The sequence below is a fragment of the Anser anser genome (assembly GCF_964211835.1).
Source record: "Anser anser genome assembly, chromosome: 16".
In the NCBI taxonomy this organism is placed as follows: domain Eukaryota; kingdom Metazoa; phylum Chordata; class Aves; order Anseriformes; family Anatidae; genus Anser; species Anser anser.
In genome coordinates this window covers 14,797,776-14,820,890 of record NC_139737.1, presented here as the reverse complement: position 1 = coordinate 14,820,890, position 23,115 = coordinate 14,797,776, and the positions used below count along the sequence as shown (strand labels likewise).

Genomic DNA, 23,115 nt, shown 5'->3' with positions numbered 1-23,115 from the left:
TCTAACAAGAATTATGTCCATAGGTTTCATGGATGTTGTGTTCGGAAAGTGCCACTCAGATACTATAGTCCAACTTCCTGCAGAATTAGGCCAGAAACCTCCAGCTGTGAATCCCGTGACAAGTCTAGTGTTTTTGGTGCAGATACAGCATATTTTCCAGGAAGAGACATCTCATTTGGGCTTCAAGTCTTCAAACTTTACAAACTTCAAGATATTACATAAAATATGTAACGCACAAATTGTTCCAGTCATTAAGCCCTGTCACTTCTGAAATCTGTCTGACCTACTGTCTGAATTTGTGCAGGTTTAGATTCGGTATTTTTTTTCCTTTTCTATCTCTAGTCTCTCAACATTTAAGTGTTTATAGATCTTGATAAGGATGAACTTTAAAGTTCCCTTAATGAGCTGAATGGACCGATTCCATCTGTTGCTACAATGTCTTTTGGTTTTGAGATCTTGAAACTTAAGTCTTACAGCTGTTTTATAAAGTGTTGCAAATGGATAACTGTATTTCTGTAAGATGACTTGTCCTTACCATGTGGTATTTTGTGCCATATCTAATTTTTAATAACAATTGTTTTTATTTACTTTCACTCCAGAACTGTGATAAAAGACATTGAATATTGCTCATGGAAACTCTTTAGATGAGGATTCTCTGTGTAAAATTATTCTTGGAAAGCTATCAGATAATTTGCCTACATTAAATGAATAAAAATATTACACTGTTACCTTATATTTCTCATTCTCCTCCATTCTTAGCTGGTCAGTGCCCAGTATCTTAGCAGGCCATAAATTTCTCTTAAATCAAGTTCCCAAACTGTGATACTGCTATTGCTGATGATCTGTGAATTTTTCCCCAACTGGTATGCAGCAAAGATTTCCAGGTACTGCCTGTCATAGGAGCCAACAGGATTAGTGCCCCCCCTCTTGTTGGATGGGTCAGTATGGGTGCATCTACACTAGTGTTTCCAATGAGCTCAGGTGTGTACTTTTGAAGAGAATTTCTCAATCATTTTCAATATCTGTGCCTTGGTTCACATCAAAACACATTAAATAAATTATTTTTGGATGAAGCTAAATTTGAAAAATGCATTTCAGGAGCACATCTAGGATACTGCAGCTGCAAATGGGCATCACAGGGAAAGGCTAGAGATAATCCGCAGTAACCCCATTCCCCCAGATGCTTACAGTGTAAGTGTCAAGTCCTCAGCACTCTATAACACCATCCCTAAATAACTGCTGCATCTACAGATGTGCTAGTACTTTTCTTGCTAACAGCCATAGATGTTGTTTGCTAATACAGCCATAGGCAACGTATTGTCATGTGAAGCATGTGCAAAAGCAACTCCTGCAATGAGCTACACACTAGGTGGCACTTCTGATTTAGGCTGGAAAGCTCATGGAAGTAGGACTGAGTTGGTACAGTGGGACATGCTGCCAGAAGAAGGGATGGGAATGCGGAAAGGTCCCAGGCTGATCCTATACACTGAAGGCCAGAGTTCTGGTCTGTTCAGCTGTGACATGGGAACACGGTCTTCAGCTCTTGCTTTGACAAATTAAATGGGCCAAGAAACTGGAGGCCTGTTTTGTCTGCCCAAATATGTTGCAAAATCTTGTTTGGATTCCTGTGCCAGCAGACTGCTGCAAAGTTCACCTTTCTAAACGAGATTGCAGCATGTTGCTACAACAGTGCAACAGAGGTGTAGTTATTTGTTCCTCGCTCTGCAAGAGGCTAACGTGCTGACCAAATCAAAGATGCATTTCTGTTGCCATGGATGGATCACAAAAGTTTCTCTGGTTGCCAGTTTAATTGATATGGTGGAGTATTTTCTTAAGACACCTATTCGGTAGTTTGTGGAGGACCACCGACTGTTTCAGCACAAAGTCTACACCTGGAAAGATCCCTGTATTTTAAGGAGCAGCTAGAAGTAAATCCACAGCATGACTGTAGGGAGGGCTCCAAGGAGTACTGTTGCCTTTAAACAGGGTGAGATGGGCAGCAGTCTGCAATGCAGAGAGGAACACCTGCTGCCAGAGGGAATTGTCTGGGAGGGACCCAAGAAATCACTGTGTTATGTATGTGTGTGCTGTATTCAAACTGCTTGATGGAAAGACCCATAGCGAGACAGGGAGCAAATGCCAAGTCTGGGCTGTTCTGCTTCTCAGACACAGCAAATGGACAGAAATGCTGAAATCAACAGCCATTCTGGATTTCCAGAAATAATAAGCCAAAAAATCCACACTTTGAGAGAAGAGAGCAAGAATACAGTTTTATAGAGATGATTGTAATAAGATGAAGAGATGAAAATATTTTAAAACTCTCTTTCAAAGCAAAAAAGGCTGAGACAGGAATAGTATCTAAAGACACTAATGTTAAATGTGTCTGACAGGTCAAAAAGACACATAAGCTGATATATGGTGCAGAATAGGGACTACAGTGTTGTAATCATATACTATAAATTTAATGTCTCATCAATCATTGGAGGTATTCAAGATTCAGTGAATTAAAGATAGTTGTTTGGTTTTTTTTTACGGCATGTAAATCCTGTTTACAGAGATAATTAAAAAAAAACACAACAAAACAGTCTGTTTTTAGATGAGTATCTCTAAATTGTTAGAACAGCTGAATTGTCATGGAATGAATCAAAACCATAACAAAACAGAGCATTAATGAAATGGATTAAAACTATAGGAGTACAGGCAACACTGCAAAATCAGGCAATTTGGGAATGGGATATTCTGGTTCAGCATACAGACTAGCGATAGGTACTGTGACAGGCAGAAAGGCAGCAAGACAGGATGGTGGAGCAGCACTGGGAAAAATTGCCCAAAGATGTTGGTGGACTCTCCAGCCTGAAGGCTTTCAGGGTTCACTAGAGAAAGCCATGAATGGAGTCAAGTAGTGTTGGCAAAAGTCTGCTACAGGTGGGAGCTCCAACTAGAGACACAGGAGAACCCTTCCAGCCCAAATGCTTTCTATACCACTACGAAAAAGACCAGCAGTGTAAGTGACAGAGGAAATAAAACTGCTTCATTTCCTAGAGTAAAGAGAGCTGTGTAAGAACAAAATAGCAATGTGCACAATGAGAGGGGACAAGGGGATGTGCAGTGCAGAGAGAAGCTGTGGACTCCAGCTTCAGCAGTTTCAAAGATTTGCAGGGTATACCTGCTGCTGGACACCCGGTAGCTGTATTTGTGACTTCAGCTAGCAAAAACAATCTCTCTCTTTCTTGTTTCACAGATTTACAGCATCAGGAAGGACTAAGAAACCATCTTGTGTCATCTACTGTGTAGCACGTATCCATACTTCATTCCTGTTCAAACTATGCTAGTTTTTAAGCATATTTAATATTTAAAAGAGAGAAAGCCAGAAATGAAAAGCTCACTGCAATTTTTAGTAAAACTGTTCCACCCAAAAGGTACCCCAGGAATTAAAAGTACTGCCTTTCATTTACAGCTGGGGTTTGGAGAACTTGAATTGGTTCATCTTTCCCAAGGAACGCGAGAGGCCATTCTTGTAGTTTGGTTTTCTGAGCAGGTGCTTGGCCTTGATCCACAATCAAATACACAGATGTCAGCACTGACTGCTGCCACACCTAACTTCAAGGTGCCGGGCCCAGGGGTGGCATCCCTGGGCTTCGGTTTTCTTCTCCCTAAACAAGGGACAAGATGAGTGAGATGCCCCACTTAGATGCTTTAAAGGCAGGTCTCTGGAGTACAGAATGTGGCTGGGCAAAAGGATGGCTTGAGGGCCTTCCCATGGGGATGAAGGTTTACATGGGGTGCTTTTTCTTTTACACCAAGGGCTCAGATTCACAAGCAAGGACCACTCGTACATCAGGCTACAGCCTACCCTACCCGTGCTGCAGGACAGCAGTCACATTCAACTCTCTTAACGCTTATGTGCCGAAAGTCACAGTCTTCTGTAGTGAAGAAGAAAGTTAAAATAGCACCTGCAACTCTTAAAGGCTTTAATTAAATCCTAAGATGTGACTGAAATTTGGTCTACAGTTAGAGGGATGGAAAGCAGCAGCACAGCCTGCCCACTGCTGAAGAAAGATGCTCTCTTGTAAGATATGAGCCACTTTTGGAGCCCAACCTGGCACAAAAGCAGAATGAATAGACCCTATATAGTTTGCCAATCATTGCTATTACATTAGTGTCATGACTGTAACCTGCCTTCAAAATAGACGGCTAAGGGCAGGATATAACAGCTTTATGAGCAGCAGAGATGACCGTGAACAAAGAGTTACTTAACAGATGCTGGCACGTTGGTATTTATTGTGGAAACTGATTATGCCCACCCTTGATATGACTAACTAGGCAGTATTGCACACAAATCACAGCCTCTATCACTACATTTCCAAGCAACTTCAGAGAATCAGTCAGAGCAAATCTCATTGAGAGAAAATTAAGTGAGAGGCTGTTGCTTGGGTCTGCAATTGAGCCTGAACCCGGTCATTGGGTCTGCACCTAGTTATTGTGTGTGATTCCAGCACCGGGGCCAAACCCTCCCCTGGGGCTGACCCTACGGCCACTCCCACACAAGAAGCAGGCAAGAAACCCCCTGGAGCCAGAAACTCTGCTCTGCAGGGAGGCACCTTGCTGGGAGTTTACAGACACTGTGTGGAGAAGAAGACTTTCTTCCTCTCTATCACAACCAAGGCAAAAAAAAAGTCAGAAAGCTTTTGGGTCACAGCAGATCACCTTCGGAGTGTGACTTCCGCCACTGGCACTTAGCCTCCTCCCTTCATGCTTCCTCTGTCGCAGACCATCTGAATACCAAGGTGACCTGTGAAGATAACACAGAGAGAGGAGGCATTTAGGAGCCACTGTGTCGATAGTTGAGGACAAAATATAATCGTACTGTCCTCCCGGCTATTGACAGAGTGTTCCCTCAACTGCACAACACCCGCCTGGAGGCATCCTGCATGGCTTGGCATCCATCAGGGCCAGCTCTGCGTGAGCCAAGCGGCTCTCCAAGCCTGCCAGTGTAGAGGACATCCTTTATTTCAGGTCAGGGGAGAGAACAATCCACCTGCAAACAAAGGTATTTCTTTATTCTCTTAATATTCACTCCAGGAATAAGACTACCAACAGGACTACAGCCAGGAAGTTAGGCTTTTGAATAAAATACAGGGAAGTTAGGGTTGTAAAACAGTGAGGTACATGTTTTTTCAGGACTTAGCCATCTATGCAGGTACAAAGGAAAGGCTCTTCAGGTGAAAATCAAAATGTATGATCCAAAGGAGCCTGGGAGAGTGAGAGAAACACACTGGGATGCTCTGCAGACCCCACAGCAGTGGAGAGAGGTCCCTGGTCATATTAAATGAGCTAGCTGCCGATGAGCTATCTCAGGGAGGAGAGATGGTCCACCCACAACAGCTCAGCACTCAGGAAGGACTCACTTCCCTTGCTCTCCTAGTAATCCTGTCCATAGAGCACTTTGCTCTTCTGAAGTTAAATTTCAGCAGTTAAAGGGAACTGGATAATTTCAGCTAGTTTGGATGTCTTTGGTAAAGTGCACTACAGTCTGCAGAACAAGCCCCAGCACTCACAGTGTACCCAGCAGCTGGGCAGCTGGGTCCTTGTGAGCATCACTAGGTGGCAGGAAGGGTTCCTCACGCCCTTTCTACAGACGTCCTTTGAATGACCGACTGATACCCAGGTAGGTGACAGAGCACTTGCCTGGAAGACAGGAGTCCATGGCTGAAATCCTTGCTCTAAACAAAAAGAAATGCTTTCCTGGGCTCTGTAACAAGGTGATTCACCTTGCATTCGAGTTCTCTGCTTTGGGGTCAATAAAAGTGGGTCCAAAATTCCTGGGCTGACCTTAGGCAGAAGAAGGATGAGAGTTTAGGGCTCTGCAAGATGCTCCAGATGTGGTGCCTGCAGCCCAGTTTCCCTCTGGAAAAAAAACAAACATTAAGAAGCCTGACATTCACTCCACTTCAAAACAAAGCATTTTTTTGTACTCAGAAAAATCTGTAGGATGAAAGAAGTTTTTCCTGCCCAGCCATACCATAAAGCAGTGCTCCTCCTTTAGCTGAGAAAGCTCCTAAGAAGGGTGGGCTCCCCGCTTTGCCAGGGGACAGCTAGTCAGTGTGGGCCAGCTCCCTCCTCTCAAGCCCAAGGTGTGCAGCTCCAGGGCCAGCGTGATTGCGGGTGAGTCCCTGCATCATGGCTGAGGCCTCCATGGGTCATGTGGGCCTCAGGGATACCACAGGGGACCAGGCGGTTACTCCCTGCCTGCATTTTGGAAGAATGGGAATGGAGAGCTGGTGTATAGCAGGTGAGACTCAGTGGATGCACCAGAGGTGGAATCTGATGTTTTGTTCCGGATCCAACAGAGTCGCTAGAAAGAAGGAAAGGTGAACATAAAGGGAAGCAAAAGAGAGAAAGAATTTGGTATTTCTGTAGCATGCCAGAGATGTGTAACCATGGCAGATCTTTTCAGTTCTCTTATTGACAAATGCTGTCCTTCTCCTGCCCTCTGTGGAGCACGGATCTAAAAGTCCCAGATCTGGGAGCATCCTCCAGCACTTTGTGTTGTTTCAGGGATGCTAGAAGAACACAAGTGGGGCTGTAGAAAGGCTGATGGTAGTATAGGAAACCCCTAAGTCCTCAAAGAGATGCTCATTTCAATTGCTTTTCTGGGTGCTGCTGCTGCATAAGTACACAGGATGGAGGGTCACTGGGAATGAGGATACAGTTTGTTTCTATTCTCTGCACTCAACAGAGTGCAAGAGTGCAAGGAGACAGGATTAATCATACCATCAAAAAAAAAAAAAGAGAGAGAAAATAAAAGCAGCACTATTATTTCTACCATTACCAGTCAGTCTTCCAGCACAGATAACACAGGGAGAGATAATACTACCAGCTGATCAGCTGCATGCCTTAGTTCTTTTATGACACAGTGAAAAAAAACTGTTCATCTTCTTTGCTTTGAAAGAAAATAGTATTGTCAGTTTGCCAATGAAGTGGAGAGATGGTAACAGGTTTTCAAAGGAATACTGAGATGAACATTTTTGGAAACCTCTGTACTACTGTCTTGAGGACTAATACCTTAGTATAAGCAGAACATCTCACAACAGTTGATCTCAGTGGCAGCATCTGTGTGGCCTTTGATGTTTCTGAAGCCCACACTGCTGGGACTCCAGGGCTCGCAGTGCATTTGGATTTTGAGAACTGTGTGACCTTGGGCTCACCTGTAAGGTAGCATGCAGTCTGCTTCCAACTCACCTGGACCTTACCACCTTTGTCCCTGCCACTGCTCATCCACCTGCTCACCAAGCACAGAAACTCACCTTCTTTGCCCCTGCAAAGCAGAAGCTCTAGATGGAATGAGCAGTCACAGGGAGAATCACTCTGTCCTCAAGAGCTGGGATCTCTCAGAGTAGGTACTTCATTTCTGCATGTGAAAATTACCCTTCCAAATTCTGTCTTCTGGTACTTGTCCTTCAGGAGATGAACATCCATCACAGTGCTGCAGAGGACTGTCATTACTGATCATTTGGCATGGGGAGATACACTATAGGCATGCAAATCCATCACGCACAACATGCTTCTCTGTCTCACAATCACTAAAATCATCTTCTGTACATAGGGGTCTTCAGTGTTACTCCACACTCTTACCACCTGCAGAGGCCATTATCAGAAAATGGTCCTAATACGAATGTTTCTAGATCCTGCATGACAGCAAAGCTTGCTCTGATGGTCCTGCTCACAATGCAGTGTGGCCGCATGGAGCTTAGAGCCTTTTGCAACAGGTCTTTCTGCTGTTTCATCACAAGCCATCTCACACATAAATGTAGGTTATATGGATCTAGGATTGCTCTATGCGAAGCCATTGGGAAAAAGGTGAGCTAAGTTGTGAAACCTATGCTTGCTGCACAGGAGTAAAGGGACCAGAAGAAGGTGCTACTTGCTCAGGATCTGCTGATCATCTATACCTGGATGTCAGAGGTGGCACTGTCCAGTGGTGATTAATCTGTTCCTTGGACAGCCACTGGCAGGGTTTTCACTACCACCCTAGACTTCAGCCCTCACGGGATGCAGCACATGCACTGACTAGGAGATCTTCTCTTGGGCTGTGGAAAAAATGTGTGAGGCTAACGTCCTCAGCAGGACTTGGGAGCATTGAGATCCTTGAGGCTGTCTCCAGGCTTAATGATTCGGTCTGTCTTTGAGTGGACAGCAGACCTTTCCTTTGTGACCTTAGGCTTCAAAAAGCCCTTGAAGGTAATGGCCTGGTTTACCAGCTTCAAGTATCCATATAGATACGAGTTTTTTCTGCACCTCAAGTTGACCTCTCTGTACCCCAGGCATGGTGTTAGGAGGGTCACTCCTAATATGAGAGGCTGCTTCACAGCCCACTGCAAAACGGTGCTTAAAGCAAGACATGAAGAACAGAAGAAACAGTGTTGAAAGATGATCAGTTCAGGTTATGTGACAATGCTATGGCTGAGTATGCCTCCTCTCTCCATCCGCGTGGTATCTGCATGCAGCCCTGACTTCAACACTAGAACAAGTAAAAGAGGCAGTCAACTTAACTGAATATCCAAAGGACCTACATACTAGTATTATTTCCAGTTTAATTCCTTCCTGGCCATGCCACTCATAACACAGGCACAAAAGTACAGTGGGAGATATCTTTCTGAAAAAGACATACAAACAAGAGTCATGGCATTTCCCTTTTTTTGTCAAGGCACAAGCTTCAAAAAGCACCTGTTAGAAGATGGAAATCCTGCTGACTTGTTTTACAGCCCACTATGTCACGCATGGTGAGCTGCTGCCCCTTTCATCATTAGCTCATAAATGGAAATAACATTTTAAACATTGACCTTATACCAACCAGAGCAAAGCACAAATCAGATTTCCTATCACCTGCTGTCTCTCCAGGTGAGTTTTGAAATAAATCCATCAGAAAATAACTTAATCATGCAACAGATCATTGTATGAGAGACTTAGACATATACTTTTCTAATGGATAGAAAATAGAGATACAACATAAAAACACATTTGAAGTGCATCATTGTCAAAAGAAGACAAAGTGAACTTAAATTTCAGTAGAGCCTTGTTCTTTGTTCTAGCAAATTCAGTAGAATGACAAATTGGGAGATTTTAGTTGAATTTATGTTTTAAAAAAAGGATGCTACATGCAATGCATTAGCTCTATGATATTGAATTTTGACTTATGACTTTTGCATAGCATGCTCCTACATAATATGTATTGAGCACATGCTGCTGCTCTGTAGGAAATGTCAAAGCATCACATTGTCAAGTGTCAAAGCAGGACATTTTGTTTTTTGGATAGGTGCTTGATAGGCAAGCTTTTGGCATCCTCAAGGCAAGATGAGGCAGATTGGCATTGTGGAAATAAAGCACATTAGTTGAATGTTCCTGCTAAAGCTACAAAGAAAGATATTTCAGCAGGCCCTTCTCAGTTCTAAGGCACTCTGATGAAAGGATTTGTTCTCATATCTCCTGTTCCAGGGAGAAACATAAACCTGCATCTTCCATCTTTTCTTTGTGACCCATAAGAGTAAGACCTAGACTTAAACTAATCTGTAGTTTCCAGACCAGAACTCTGTGCTAAGGGATGAAATCTCTTGCTGGAGAAGCAAAGATCCTAAAGCAGAAGCTGCTCCTTCTTCTCCCTGCAGGGCTGGGTATCTCTACAACTAGCAACACCAACCCCAATGCACTTCAGTTCACAGACCTCAGAGATAAGCCTTTCATGATTTCATGATAGTCAACAAACTCATTCCTGATTACTACTTGCACCAGATTATAATTCATTCATAGTGTTTTTTTCAACATGAGTTTGAATTTTAAGCACATTATATTGCATAAGGAGAATCTTAAACTTAGTTGTTGGCTAAGGTTTAAAGTCACTAGGTAAGTGAAAACTAATTTGAAGTCTAGTGGTGGCGTTAAGCCATAGGGAGTACAGTGCTGAGCTCTTTGCTCCATTACAGCTATGCACAAGAGGCCATGCAGTGCTCTCACAAACTGTCGGCCCCCAAAGGACACTAATAGGCCTTACTGGCCTTGACCAGCCTCATCCATGATCTCCAGGCCCACCCCATCCATGGGTTCAGGACCCCCATTGCAGCCCAGCCCTGGGCACTGGGGCCCGAGCTGTACTGATATTGGCTTGAACCACAAATGTGGAAGAAATACGGCTGTCAATTCCTCATCTGTTTCCTTTCCAAAAAGGTATCTGAAAATAGAGAAACCAGTCATATTTTCTTGATTGCACTTTCATTGTCAGATATTAAGTTTTTTTTCCCCCTTTCTAATTCACAGGAAGTAAATCAGTATTTCAAAATAGAAACAGTGTAGTGACATTATAGCAGCTTTCAGAAATGAAAGCTTAGGTATAATATTTAATGAAGCTTTAATGCCTGATACCCCAGCACTTTATTTCAAACCCATGCAGAGTCTCTGTCATCCAGAATATCTGTGTACCTAGTGTGTGTAAGTATGCATAATTAAATGACACCACTCGACAATTGCCATACAACCTCATCCTGTTAATGAACATTGAAGAGAAATCTTCAGTTGCACCAATGGAAAGAGCCAGCTCCCCCTGGGTGTACTTCAAGCCATCTTATTTTAAATGTTGGATTTTACTTGAATATCTGCCTTACAGAGAGGATGAACTGCACTCATACAAATGCTTGTTTTTTCCCACTGCCTAGACAGGAGTCAGGGAAACTAGTCCAGACAGAGACATGGCCATATGTCTACGTTTGGATAAATGAATCTCATTCCAGTCACCAAAAAAAAAAACCACAACAAAACAAACAAAAAAACAAACTAAAACAATTGACATACAGTTTAGATCTCTGAAGTCTCTCTGTACTTCTTTAGAGTCTTACAGGTCTTGGCACAAATTCTATTAGCAGCAATTTAAAATTCATTAGCAGATTATTCATGTAAAGGCTGACTAGTATTGGGTCTGCTGCTGACCCCAGCAGCAATCCCTTAGAAACACCAGCTTTCTGTGATGATTTCCCACTGACAACCATCTAACAAGTTTTCTTTTTTTTTTTTTCTTTTTCCTATGTCTAATTCATATAATATCTGCTCTAATGGTACTGGGAGCTAGTATTTTACTCAGATGTTATACAGCTGTGAATATTGCATAGCTACATAGGGTAAATGTAAGGATAAACTTGTACTTTCCTCAAGGAAAGAAATCAGGCATGTTTGACAAAGCATTGTCCACAAACTACCATGGACTACATAAGATTCAGCGCCTCACAGCCTCACAGCGAGCATCTTCTAGCTCAGCCTGCCCTCAACAGAGGCTCCTCAAACCTGCATTTCCCCCTGTTCCCAGTTTCTTCCAGCCAACCCGCCCTGAAATCCCTGTCCTCATACCCTGATATCCATGATCCTATCACATGGTGCCATATCATCCCCAACCCCTTGGCTTTTTCCCATAATCCCTCCATCTCTTTTCTCTCTCATTTCCTTGACCCACAACTTTGTGGCATGTTGTACAACGATGTTCTTTTATTTCAGCACGAGACTAAAAGAAGTGTTCCCTGAGTGGATCCAAACTACTTTTCCCTACCTTCTGTATATGGAGAAAAAAAAAGGTGGCATAAATACTTTTTACTTTCCTTGATATTCCAGGCTCTTCACATTCTTCCCCTCTATTTGTGCTGGCTGTTCCTAACAGACAACCCTTGGGTACAGCAATTGGCATTATTTCCCTTTTTACTGGTCCTTGATACTACAGACAGAGTGAGGGATGAAGCAGCAGTGAGATCATTGGTTATCCTGACCTGTGCAAAGATATTGCCACTGGAACAATCATCTGATATTTGTCTGTGGATTAAGGGTTTTAAACAGGTCTCATTAAGCCACAGCAGGAAATCCATCCTGACTGGAAAAATTTTGAGTGCTGCCTGTTTGCATCTGTAAGCTACTTGCTACACTCAGGCTCAGTGTAAATAGATGAGTGGATAGTGTTGCTCACCATAGATTTTCTGAATTCCTTGGAGGTCATCCTGGGGCAGTTTGAAGTTGTGTGTTTCCATGTACTGGTAGAAAGGAGCCATGATAGCGCTGGGATCATTGGAGTGTTCCAGACCCAGTGCATGTCCCAGCTCATGAACTGCGACCAGGAAGAGATCGTTCCCTGTGGAAGGAAGGCACAGCTGGTTTAGTATGCAGCCATAGCTCAACACAATCCCAAGCCCTGCTTGCTCATCACGTAAGAAGCAACTGCTTTTCTATCCTACTGCACAGCAAGTCACAGTGTCAGTGTCAACTCCTGGAAATGGCTTTCGTCCTGGAAGTCTGTGTGGCTTTAACAGTCATCATCACAGAATGGGCAGGAGACTCCTAACCAATGGCCACATGGAGCACCTTCAGAGCAGTTAAAACAGGCAGCTGCCTGGAGTGTATGGGTACTGGCTGTAGACGCTTCTGTAGAGTTTACAGAAAATGGCCAATAAAATAGGCAGCTCAGATACTACGGCTTCCTTATCCCAGTGCTGCCAGGAAAGGTGAGAGTGCTGCCAGTCTGCTAATAGCAAAGGCATATGGCAGGAAGGGAACCTGGTACCCCTTCTGGCTGCTCCCGTGCTGTCCTCTGATCTGATCTGGACCACCAAATCCTAAGGGACATCTGTAATGCACCAGCCAGGCTGATGAAGGGAGAAGGCGGGACACAGAAGACTAGAGCTAACACTCACCACCACATACTTGTGGTACAAGGGACAGCCCCATCTCCTCTAGCACAGGCTTCTCTCAGTGTGCTTTGCTTTGCTAGACTCCTGGCACTGCCATGTCAGCAGGAGAAGGTGAGCACTGGCAGAGCCACACAGGAAAAGGCTGGTGACACTCGGCTGAATCTCAAAGGCAGGAGAGAGAAGGATGGAGAAGAGAAGGAACATGTTCCTGACAGGAAAAGAAAGGGTTGAGGAGCCCTATCTGGTAGAAGGGTGAATTTGGGGTACCTTAAGCTCTCTGTTACAGACATATACTCCTCTTCAGCCCCATGGATCTGGGCCCCCCATCTCCTTGATCTAGAGTGGTCCCTGGATGTCCTGAGGGCATCTTGACATGGGATGTGACACAAGCAATGTCTGTGTGAGGTGGTGAAGACACAGCCGACAATGAAGAGCTTCCCTGTCAATAAAATGCTTGAGCCCTTCCCCCTGCTTGAATTGTTGAATTGGCCTTCTCTGTTTTTTTTTTTGTTTGTTTGTTTTTGCAAGGCACAGACCAAGAGCATTGGCAATCAGACACAGGAAAACACGGTTGGTGGTGGCAGCTCAGTGGATGCTTTGCAGCATCTCCAAACTGCACATCTCCATTTCATGCATCTTCAAACCACACCTATCTTAGAGAGGCAACAATCTTCAGATTTGTGTTCATGGCTGAGGTGTCCCTGAGACAGGAGCTTTCCCAGTTTCCCCAGACAAGAGTGTAGAACAGTGATTAGTGTAGAACTATCTCCACTTTTTAAATGCTTTTTGCTTCATGTAATCCAAGAAAATGTGATAACATAGAATCAGGGGCCTGCAAATCTTCAGAGCAGGGTACTTTGCCAGCATCTCAAGACATCTTACCAAAAGTAAATAGCAAATAATGTTTATCTGGTTATACATACCACACCAAAATGGTTAAATCATCAGAACATTTGAGTTGGAAGGAATATGCACTTGCCATGTTAAAATACACATTTCAAATAAATGTTCAAATACATTTGTTCAAATACAAACATCCAAAGAAATAGGTGGGCTAAAATCTAGCCATATATGTATTTAAAATAGCAGACTTTCTGTATTCTAGAAATCCAAATGGGGACTTACTTTTTGTATTTTTTCATCCATAGCTGGAAAATTTGATGTGTGCAGAACAAGTCAATAAAATGTTCAACATCTTAGTTATAAAATTCATTAAGTAGTTTCATAGTAAAGTTTGGAGGACTGATCATTCTTCATGAGTTTTCAAAAATATTCAAGCTTAGAAAATGCGCCCAATGTTCAAAAGTGATTAAAAGACTCAAGGTCCTATTGACAATTAAAAGGACTTAGTTACCTGTATCACTTAAATGCTTGTGAAAACATAATTTTCATTGCCACAACTATTCACACATGGGATTCCAACTAAAGGCCACTCAGCAGAGAGCTGACTTTAATGAGAAGAGGGCTGTGCCCATGCTACGTGCTTGGACACTCTCCTCACCAAACTGGTGGCATTCTATCCCTTGTTGAATTATCTAAAGAGTCTTTGTAGTGACAGCATGTCTAGAACTTACCTCTCTGTAAGTCTGCATACAAATCTGTGTAAGTCCCTTGCCTCTACATAGACTGCACTAAGCATTATCAGGAGCATAATATCTGATACTATCTTCATTTAAATTCAGTTTTAATAGCCTTCAATTACTCGTTTCTGCCCAAAACAAATACCAGCCCGCTCTACAATTGGAAAACAGAATTGCACAGACTCATAGAATGGTCAAGGTTGGAAGGAACCCCTGAAGATTGTCTAGTCCAAACCCCCCAACTCAAGCAGGGTCAAGTAAAGAAGGTTGTCCAGGACTGTATCCAGTTGGGTTTTGAATTTTGAGTTTCTCGTACTGCGAAGCCCAGAACTGGACACAACACACCAGATGGACACAATGCATCACAACGCCTCCACCACTGTTGAGAAGAGAGGATCACCTTCCTTGACTTGCTGGCAATGTTTTTCCTAATGGAGCCCTGGATGCTGTTGGCCTGTGCTGCAGGGGCACAGTGCTGACTCATGTTCAACTTGGTGTCCACCACGACCCCCACACCCTTCTCTGCAAAGCTACTTTCTCATACATGTATGGGGTACCTGGGGTTATTCCTCCCTGGGTGCAGAACTTTGCTTTCCTCTTTGAGGAAAATTTCATGAAGCTCTGGCCAGCCTATTTCTCCAGCCTGTTGAGGTTCTTCTGAATGACAGCATCACCATTTGGTGTATCAACCACCCCTCAAAACTGTACATCATCTGCAAACTTGCAGAAGTCCTCTTTATCATTGTAAAAGGTAGGGAATTTCACATCATGAAAGAGAACATATTGCTCATTTTCCTTTTCAAAAGGTGGGCTATGATCTACTTTAAAAAGAAAGCATCAAGTTTTGAAATTGTTGCCTGATGGTGGTCCTATCTCCACCCTTAGGTTGGACTTGCAATGTCTCGTTGTGCACTGTTACCCATTACTGTGTGGAAATTTAGCTGATCTGCAGCAGCCTTCAAAGAAGCCTGGACCTCTCAGATTGTTTCTGTCAGTTCTTGAATACACAGTAAGGTCTCTGGCTATGTTCTGCACAGCTTTTGTCTGAATAGTACTCTTTTATTAATGTCCATCTTTTTGGAGCAAAACTCAGGACGGAGGACCATTAGTCTAGCTTGATACCCTTCTGGTCATACAGAAAGATCAGGCAATCAGATAAAGCTCCTTAATTTCCTGTTCAGTCCCTGTCTCCCCAAACCAACAAGAACAAACTAAACTTGTATTCAGTATACACCAGCCACCTGTGTCATAAAGCAGGGTGAAGAAGGAACTGGCTACCCTTAATTTGTATTTGCAGTGAGAGCTTTCCAGAGAAATAAAACTTTTTTTGCTAATTTGTACCATAAAATCTGCTTGGTCAGAGACCTGCCTGAAGTGTCTCCTTCCTGATTCTCAGGAGGCATCCCAAAGTTCACTAAAAATTACCAGATAGAGGATAAACCCCCAAGACTGGGGGCAGTTTTCTAAGTTGGCTCACTGAGTGAAATAGTTTGATTTGCTAGGCTAAAACATAAATAAACACAGTTAAAGTAGCTTTAAAGTTGGTGCGTGTTCCTTACAAAAACCATGCTATCACCAGATAAAGTTATATCTCACCGCCCACCTGCAACAATATAAAAGCATTGCTCATTATCATCATGCCAAAAGAGGTTAAGAAATTGAGTATTATACATTTGGTTTAACAATTCTATTACTCTCCATGCATACACCAGAAAAAGAATACACACAACTTTAGAAGTAAATTTAAGTTGAATTTTCATAACTAGAAGATATCTAAATATATGTTCAGAATAACCCCCTCTTAACTGACTGATTTAAGATAAATTGCAATATAGACACATATCAAAACCAGTTCTCTGGTTAAGCAATCTCCAGTTGTTTATAAGATACCGCCCTTTCCTAAAGAGATAAGAAACCCATGGTTTTATTGCAACAACACAAAAAACACTACAGACACAAACAGATTTGTGAATGATTTATGAATGATCTTCCTTCTAGACGTGTACTCCACCACTCATGCTTCTTTTATTTGCATCTTCAGCTGGAGAAATGGCTATTAAATCAGGTAAGAGACATCCTGGGAAAGGTCTTCATTAAACTGCTAGCACGTGCCTTCTTTTATAGTTTTATTCATTTTAACTACCAACATTCATATAAAAACATTTGCCTACGAAATGCATTGCATATTAGGGTGTTCAAGTTCTGTAGGTCAGCAAAAACCATTTATTTAAATGCCTATCAGTTTACAATAACAGTTCCCAGGGCTACTATTATGCAAATAGTTATATTACTATCAGTATTTACCACTGAACATGATAGCTGTACATATAGCTGTAATGAGCATAGGTAGACTCTGTAGAGCACCTAGCACAATGAAGTGTAAATCCAGAGCTTGTAAGACAGCAGCAGTACTATTTAATAATACTGTACATCTGGTTAAGAATACCAGAGCAACTGTGTATCTCTGATCTTTATCTTGTCAGTTTTATATTTTATCAACTGCATCATCATGCTAACCCTGATCTACTTTTTGCAGTTTACTCAGACAATTAATAGACATACGAAGGTTATATTTTGGGATTTTATTAAAGTAGAAACAATACTGAAGAAGTCAAACCATTGGTTGTGACAATACCATGCATACCATAATTACAGAAAAGATGGCATTAACTTAACATGCTTTTAAAACACATATCAAGTCCAACAACTGTTTTCCAAGCACAACTTAAAGAAGCTTTAGGGCTACTCTAAGCTATGCTTTGGTACTTTCATCTACAGACCTGAGCTGTTAGGTCTGAACTGTCAAACAGAAGAACATGCAATTTGTCTTGTGCTCCTCCATTCACCTCCACAACATGCTCTGCTCGAGAAAAGCTTTCAGTCTTGCACATAAAGACCCTGAAGAAGTGATGATATTGCTCTACCATTTGATTGTATCAGGCGAGGGATGTGAAAAACAGCTCTTCAATCTGGAAAGGAAAAAATACACTTTAAAAAGAAAAATAAGCTTCATTTTATTAATAAACTGTTACAGTTGTAAATTTAGCAATGAATATGATACATCTTAGGGATTTAATGAAAACTTTTAAGACAGCTTCATTGGAGAAAGAATAGAGAGTGATATACAATCTTGAAAGAAATTGCACAACAGTTATCTAACAAACTTAACTAATTCAGATTGCTAAAAGAGATGTCCCCTATAATAAGGACAATTTGACTCTTAACTTTTCTCGTCTGCAGTGTAAACACATTGAGCAACTGCAGTATTAACTCATACAAGATCTGAGATGCTCTCAGCACAAAAATCAGCACAAAAGAGAGGCAGTTTGCCTTATTGGCTCCAAAAGGGAGTGTGCAAACTATGTTTGTTAGTGGTGTTACAGACCTAATTAATGCTGCAAGCTGTGCTTTATCTGACTTAGTACAGATGAGAACACTCTCCTGTAGAAATTCACAGGAAAAATATAAAATATTTTTCTGGAGTGGTAACAACGTAACTGACCAAAGGATATGAAGGCAAGAGTGGACACCCAGGGAGAGGGGAAGCAGTAACTGCTTTCAGCTGGCTCAGTAGACAGACATGGGAAGAAGAAAGAATGTTCTGCTTAAAAAAATTCTTCCCATATCTTCCACAAGTGCAGATTTATGCATAGCTTATAATTAAATAAACTGTTACTGAAAAATGATTGACCCCAAAGTGAAAGCCCATATTTGCCTTTTGTATCATACAGATCTGTAAATTAATTCTTTCCCGGCCCCCACATCTTTGTAACTCATGAGAAAGGATTTTTTGTCTACTCTGAACACAAATGACCTCTGTTACTCATTAGAAGTCAGTCAGCAGTAGACATTTTATCTTTTTCACTCAGAATTTGTAAATGGTATGGAACACAAAACTTTCAGGTTTTTACCTTTTTTTTTTTTTTTTTAAAAAGACCTATTCCATTTTATAGAAATTTTATTAGCATAGCATTGGCTAATCTGGTAGAACATATGGTAAAGAAAAGGAAAATACTCATTACTCATAAGAACACAGAAAATGTACATAGAACTTTCACTCCATCAGTACTGAGAAGATGCTATGCTGCTTTTATTTAAAAAAAATGAAAAAATTGTAATGAGTAACAGAGCTTTATTTATTTTTCCATTTTTCAAGGAAAAAGGAAATACTAAAAGCTAAGTATGTGTAAAATAATAAAACAAAAGAGTCAAGCTATATTGTTTACACAGTTGTGGCTGATGAAGATAGAAAGTGGAAGTCCAAGGGATGCGAAGTCTACCTTACTGCAAACGGTAAGATCTAGAGACAGTTAATGCAGCTGGGGAACGAGAACTCTGAAATAGTCAGAAGGCTGGCCCAGTGTGCTCCAAACAGGCCTGGCATAGGCAGTATAGATACAAACCAGCCTACACTACTTGGGATTCTTATTGCCAACCAGCCCATCCTGAAATGATTTTAACTCCTGCTGCCGATGCTGTTCTGGGAGTTATGAAAGGAGCTCTTTGCCACAAAGAAGATGTTTCTCTACTTAGGACATGAAACCTCTTATTGTCTTTGTCCTCCCCTGGCACAGAAGGTTCATGATGGAGCTGTAAAGACTGAGTGGGACTGAGAAATAAAACAACTGGGTTGCAAGAGACATTCCCCCTCAAAGTGGTATTTTCGGTAGATTTTGGTGGAGAAGGCTATACTGGTTCAACTGTCTTTGAAATCTTGTGCTCTTCTTCAGAAACAGGAGGAAGAGAAATGTTTAAAAAAAAAAAAGAACAACTGCCAACTTTGCTGCTTGGTTGTGATGTCAAGATCTGGAGTATCAGGTGTCACTTCAATGCTGATGAAATCCACCTCTGACTGCAACTAGATTTTTTTTTTAAATCACCTCTTTTTCTTTTATTCTCTCCCTGAATGCCTATTCATAGAATATCCTGAGTTGGAAGGGACCCAAAAGGGTAGACACATGTCTAGCCGAAAATTCAGACCATATGACTAAGAGCATAGTCCAAACACTTCTTAAACTCTGACATGCTTGGTGCCGTGACTATGTCCCTGGGGAGCCTGTCCCAGTGCACAACCACCCTCTTGGCGAAGAACCCTTTTGTGATATCCAAGCTGAACCTCCCCTGTCACAGCTTGACTCCATTCCCTCAGGTCCTATCACTAGTCACCAGAGAGAACAGATCAGCACATGCCCCTCCACTCCCCCTCGTGAGGAAACTGTAGACAGTGATGAGGTCTCCCCTCAGCCTCCTCTTTTCCAGGCCGAACACGCCAAGTAACGTCAGCTGGTCCTCGTATGGCTTCCCCTCTAGGCCCTTCACCGTCTTTGTAGCCCTTCTCTGGACACTCTCCAACAGTTTCACGCCCTTTTTGTACTGTGGTGCCCAAATATCCACACAGTACTTGAGGTAAGGCTGCACCAGCGCAGAGTAGAGCGGGACAATCACTTCCCTCGACCACATAGCAATGCTTTGCTTGATGCACCCCAGGATACGGTTGGCCCTCCTGGCTGCCAGGGCACACTGCTGGCTCATATTCAGCTTGGTGTCAACCACAACCCCCAGATCCCTCTCTGCGGGGCTGCTCTCCAGCGTCTCATCACCCAGTCTGTACATACAGCCAGGGTTGCCCCGTCCCAGGTGCAGAACCCGTCACTTGCTCTTGTTAAACTTTACACGGTTGGTGATCGCCCAGCTCTCCAGTCTGTCCAGATCTCTCTGCAAGGCCTTTCCACCCTCAGAGTCAACAACTCCTCCGAGTTTAGTATCATCATCAAATTTCCTCAAAGTCCTACATCCATTTACTCCAGTCCTACATCCAAATTGTTTATGAAAACACTGAAAAGAACTGGCCGTAAAATGGAGCCCTGGGGAACCCCACTGGTGACTGGCTGCCAGGCTGATGTAACCCCATTTACCATAACCCTTTGAGCCCTATCCGTCAGCCAATTGCTCACCCATCACATGATGTTTTTACCTAGCTGTATGCTGGACATTTTGTCCAGTAGGATCCTATGAGAAACTGTATCAAAAGCTTTACTGAAATCCAAAAAGATCATATCAACTGGCTTCCCTTCATCAACAAGATGGGTGATCTTATCATAAAAGGAAATCAAATTTGTTAGGCAGGACCTACCCCTCATGAACCCATGTTGGCTGGGACCAATGACTGCACTGTCCCCCAGGTGCATTTCAGTAACACTCAGGATAATCTTCTCCATAATTTTACCAGGCACTGACGTGAGACTGACAGGCCTGTAGTTACCAGGGTCTTCTTTCTTGCCCTTCTTGAAAATTGGCACAACATTTGCCAGCTTCCAGTCAACTGGGACCACTCCAGATTCCCAAGACTGTTGAAAAATAATTGAGAGAGGTCCCACGATGATGTCAGCCATCTCTTTGAGCACCCTGCGATGAATCTCATCTGGACCCATGGACTTGTATGGATCCAGGTGGAGCAGCAAATCCCGCACATGTTCAGGGTTGGCTGGGAGTTTATCATTCCCACCATCACAGTCCTCCAGCTCAGGACACCCTGAGTCCCGAAGCCCATCATTGGCACTGAAGACAGAAGCAAAGAAGGCATTAAATGTCTCTGCTTTGCCTATGTCCTTATTTGTAAGGTGACCATCCCCATCAAGTAGTGGACCTATGTTTTCTCTGTTCTTCCTTTTTTTGTTCACATATTTTAAAAAAAGCCCTTTTTACTGTCTCCCACAGACCTGGCCAGCTTCAACTCTAATTGGGCTTTGGCCACACAAATTTTCTCCCTACAAAGGCGAACAACGTCCCTGTAGTCCTTCCATGTTGCCTGACCCTGCTTCTAACAGCCATACACTTTCTTTATGCGCCTAAGCTCCAGAAGAAGATCCCTGGTCAGACAAACTGGCCTTCTGCCCCGCCTGCTTGACTTCTGATATTTCAGAATTGCCTGATCCTGTGCTTTTAGGAGGCACTGCTTTAAGACTGACCAGCACTGATGGACGCCAATGCCTTCAAACGCAGTTTCCGAAGGGACCTTACTAACTATTTTCCTGAGCAGCCTGAAGTCTGCTCTCCCCATATCCAGGGCTGAAGTTTTGGTGGCAGTTTTCCTTCTGTCACCAAAAATTTTAAACTCATCCGCTTTATGGTTACAATGACTAAGACAGCCACCAATTGCCACAACCCCCTCTCTGTTCTCAAGAGACAGATCTAGGAGGGCACCTTCCCTAGTTGGCTCCTTTAGAACCTGCACCAAGAAGTTATCATCAAAGTGCTTTAAGAACCTCCTGGACCTGCTTGTGTCAGCTGTCTGATATTACCAGTTAACATCTGGCATATTATTTTATTTATCTCCTCATTCAGTGGAATGCAGGAAGTTTATTAGAGATACTGCTGTGTTTTGGCTTTCTTCACATCATCTGTTTTCACTGGGTCAGAAGACACAAAGATTTTATCTCACCTTGATTCTCATGTTCTGCCTCTTTTATTTTTTTTGTTCTTTTTATGGGAATGACATCATTCTGATCCCTACTGGCTCCTTCCTACAAATCTCAGAGTATCTGATTCTCTGTGGAATGAAGTAAAATATTTTACTTTTGTTATAAAGAAATCAATAGGATTCCAAATACCTACAGAGCTATATTTATACTCTATTATCCAACAACTATTGACAAAAGCAATGGATACTAATTTTCTTTTCACAGAACACTGTGAACATAAGGTATATTTAAAAGTACTTTGCTTTGAAAGTAGAATTTGCAGGTGATCCGTATTCAAGAATTTTAGCTGTGATCAACAACTATCACTGTCAACATAGCAAAGCTTCAAAATCCAGACCGCACTAGCACAGCACTACCATAACGCCACTTCTATATTTGTATAAATGACAGCATATAACACAAAAGAAAGCACTACTTACAGAGATGCTGTCCAGTACGAAGAAGAATCTGTAGACAGAAGTCTTCCATGTGTGTTGGTGGGCTTTCTCTCTTCACTTTACGTTTGTAATTCACACACTAAATGGAACATTTGTTCCATATGAGTGGCTGCGATGACTGACCAGCTTCTCTGGTGGAATTAACTTTAAAAAAATATACTTTTCAGGTCCTTTATTTAAGGCCTTCTATGTTTTGGTGGTTTGACACGACAGGGATGTAATCTCAAACTCTTGCTTACTTAAGCAAGCCAATTTAATGTCTTTTTACCATGGATGGCTGTTTTGAAACCATGCATCTACATGCTTGCTCAAATTCAGTTCAACATTAAAATATGATTTTAGAGAACTCTGACTTACGGGAACAGATCTCTCTGAGAAGTTACAGGATGAAACCAACATTAAGTAGGTATGTTTTAGACTAAATACTGAACTGATTTTCTTCAATGAAGAAAAGTACTGACCAACAGCATGATCTGGTGCAGTGAACTACTACAGAAAAGTCTGATAGAGTAAGTTTAAATTTTAATGCAATTTTACACCCCAAAATTTCCAACATCTATTTTCAAGTCTTTCAGATAACAGGTCTTCTGCAACAGAGGATAGGTGAGTAGTATCAAAGCAGCTCTTAATTTTGCTCTGAAAAATTCTGATGCTTACTTTCAACAACAATGTCAGAAGCCTAAAAATAATGATGGATTCAAAATGCCATTTATTAGAACAAAATTCTCTAGATGTGGAGATGTTCTTTACCTGAGAAATCAGAGAAAGAAAAATTTAAAAGTATTTAACAGCCAAAAAGCAACATTATGGGTGTACTGTATTGTGAGTACATATGCTGTCAAGTAGCTCATTGATACTCTGTATATTTTCTTTGCTGTCCTCAGCATTGCCCCAGAAAACAGAT

At 42.2% G+C, this 23,115-nt stretch overlaps 1 protein-coding gene and 1 long non-coding RNA gene across 3 annotated transcripts in view; both read right to left on the bottom strand.

Moving 5' to 3' along the window:
• MMP24 (matrix metallopeptidase 24) overlaps positions 1–23,115 on the bottom strand; it is a 51,254-nt gene that overhangs the window by 11,278 nt on the left and 16,861 nt on the right. For both annotated transcript variants that reach the window (XM_083801192.1, XM_083801193.1), the window contains exon 5: positions 11,996–12,157. In XM_083801192.1, the coding sequence (XP_083657318.1) occupies positions 11,996–12,157 (162 nt within the window). The remainder of the gene's footprint in view (positions 1–11,995; positions 12,158–23,115) is intronic.
• LOC310882440 lies at positions 16,855–21,728 on the bottom strand. Its single transcript, XR_014572963.1, has 2 exons — positions 20,427–21,728; positions 16,855–17,262 (listed from the first exon to the last, which is right to left on the bottom strand). It is a non-coding gene; the product is annotated as an uncharacterized lncRNA (long non-coding RNA).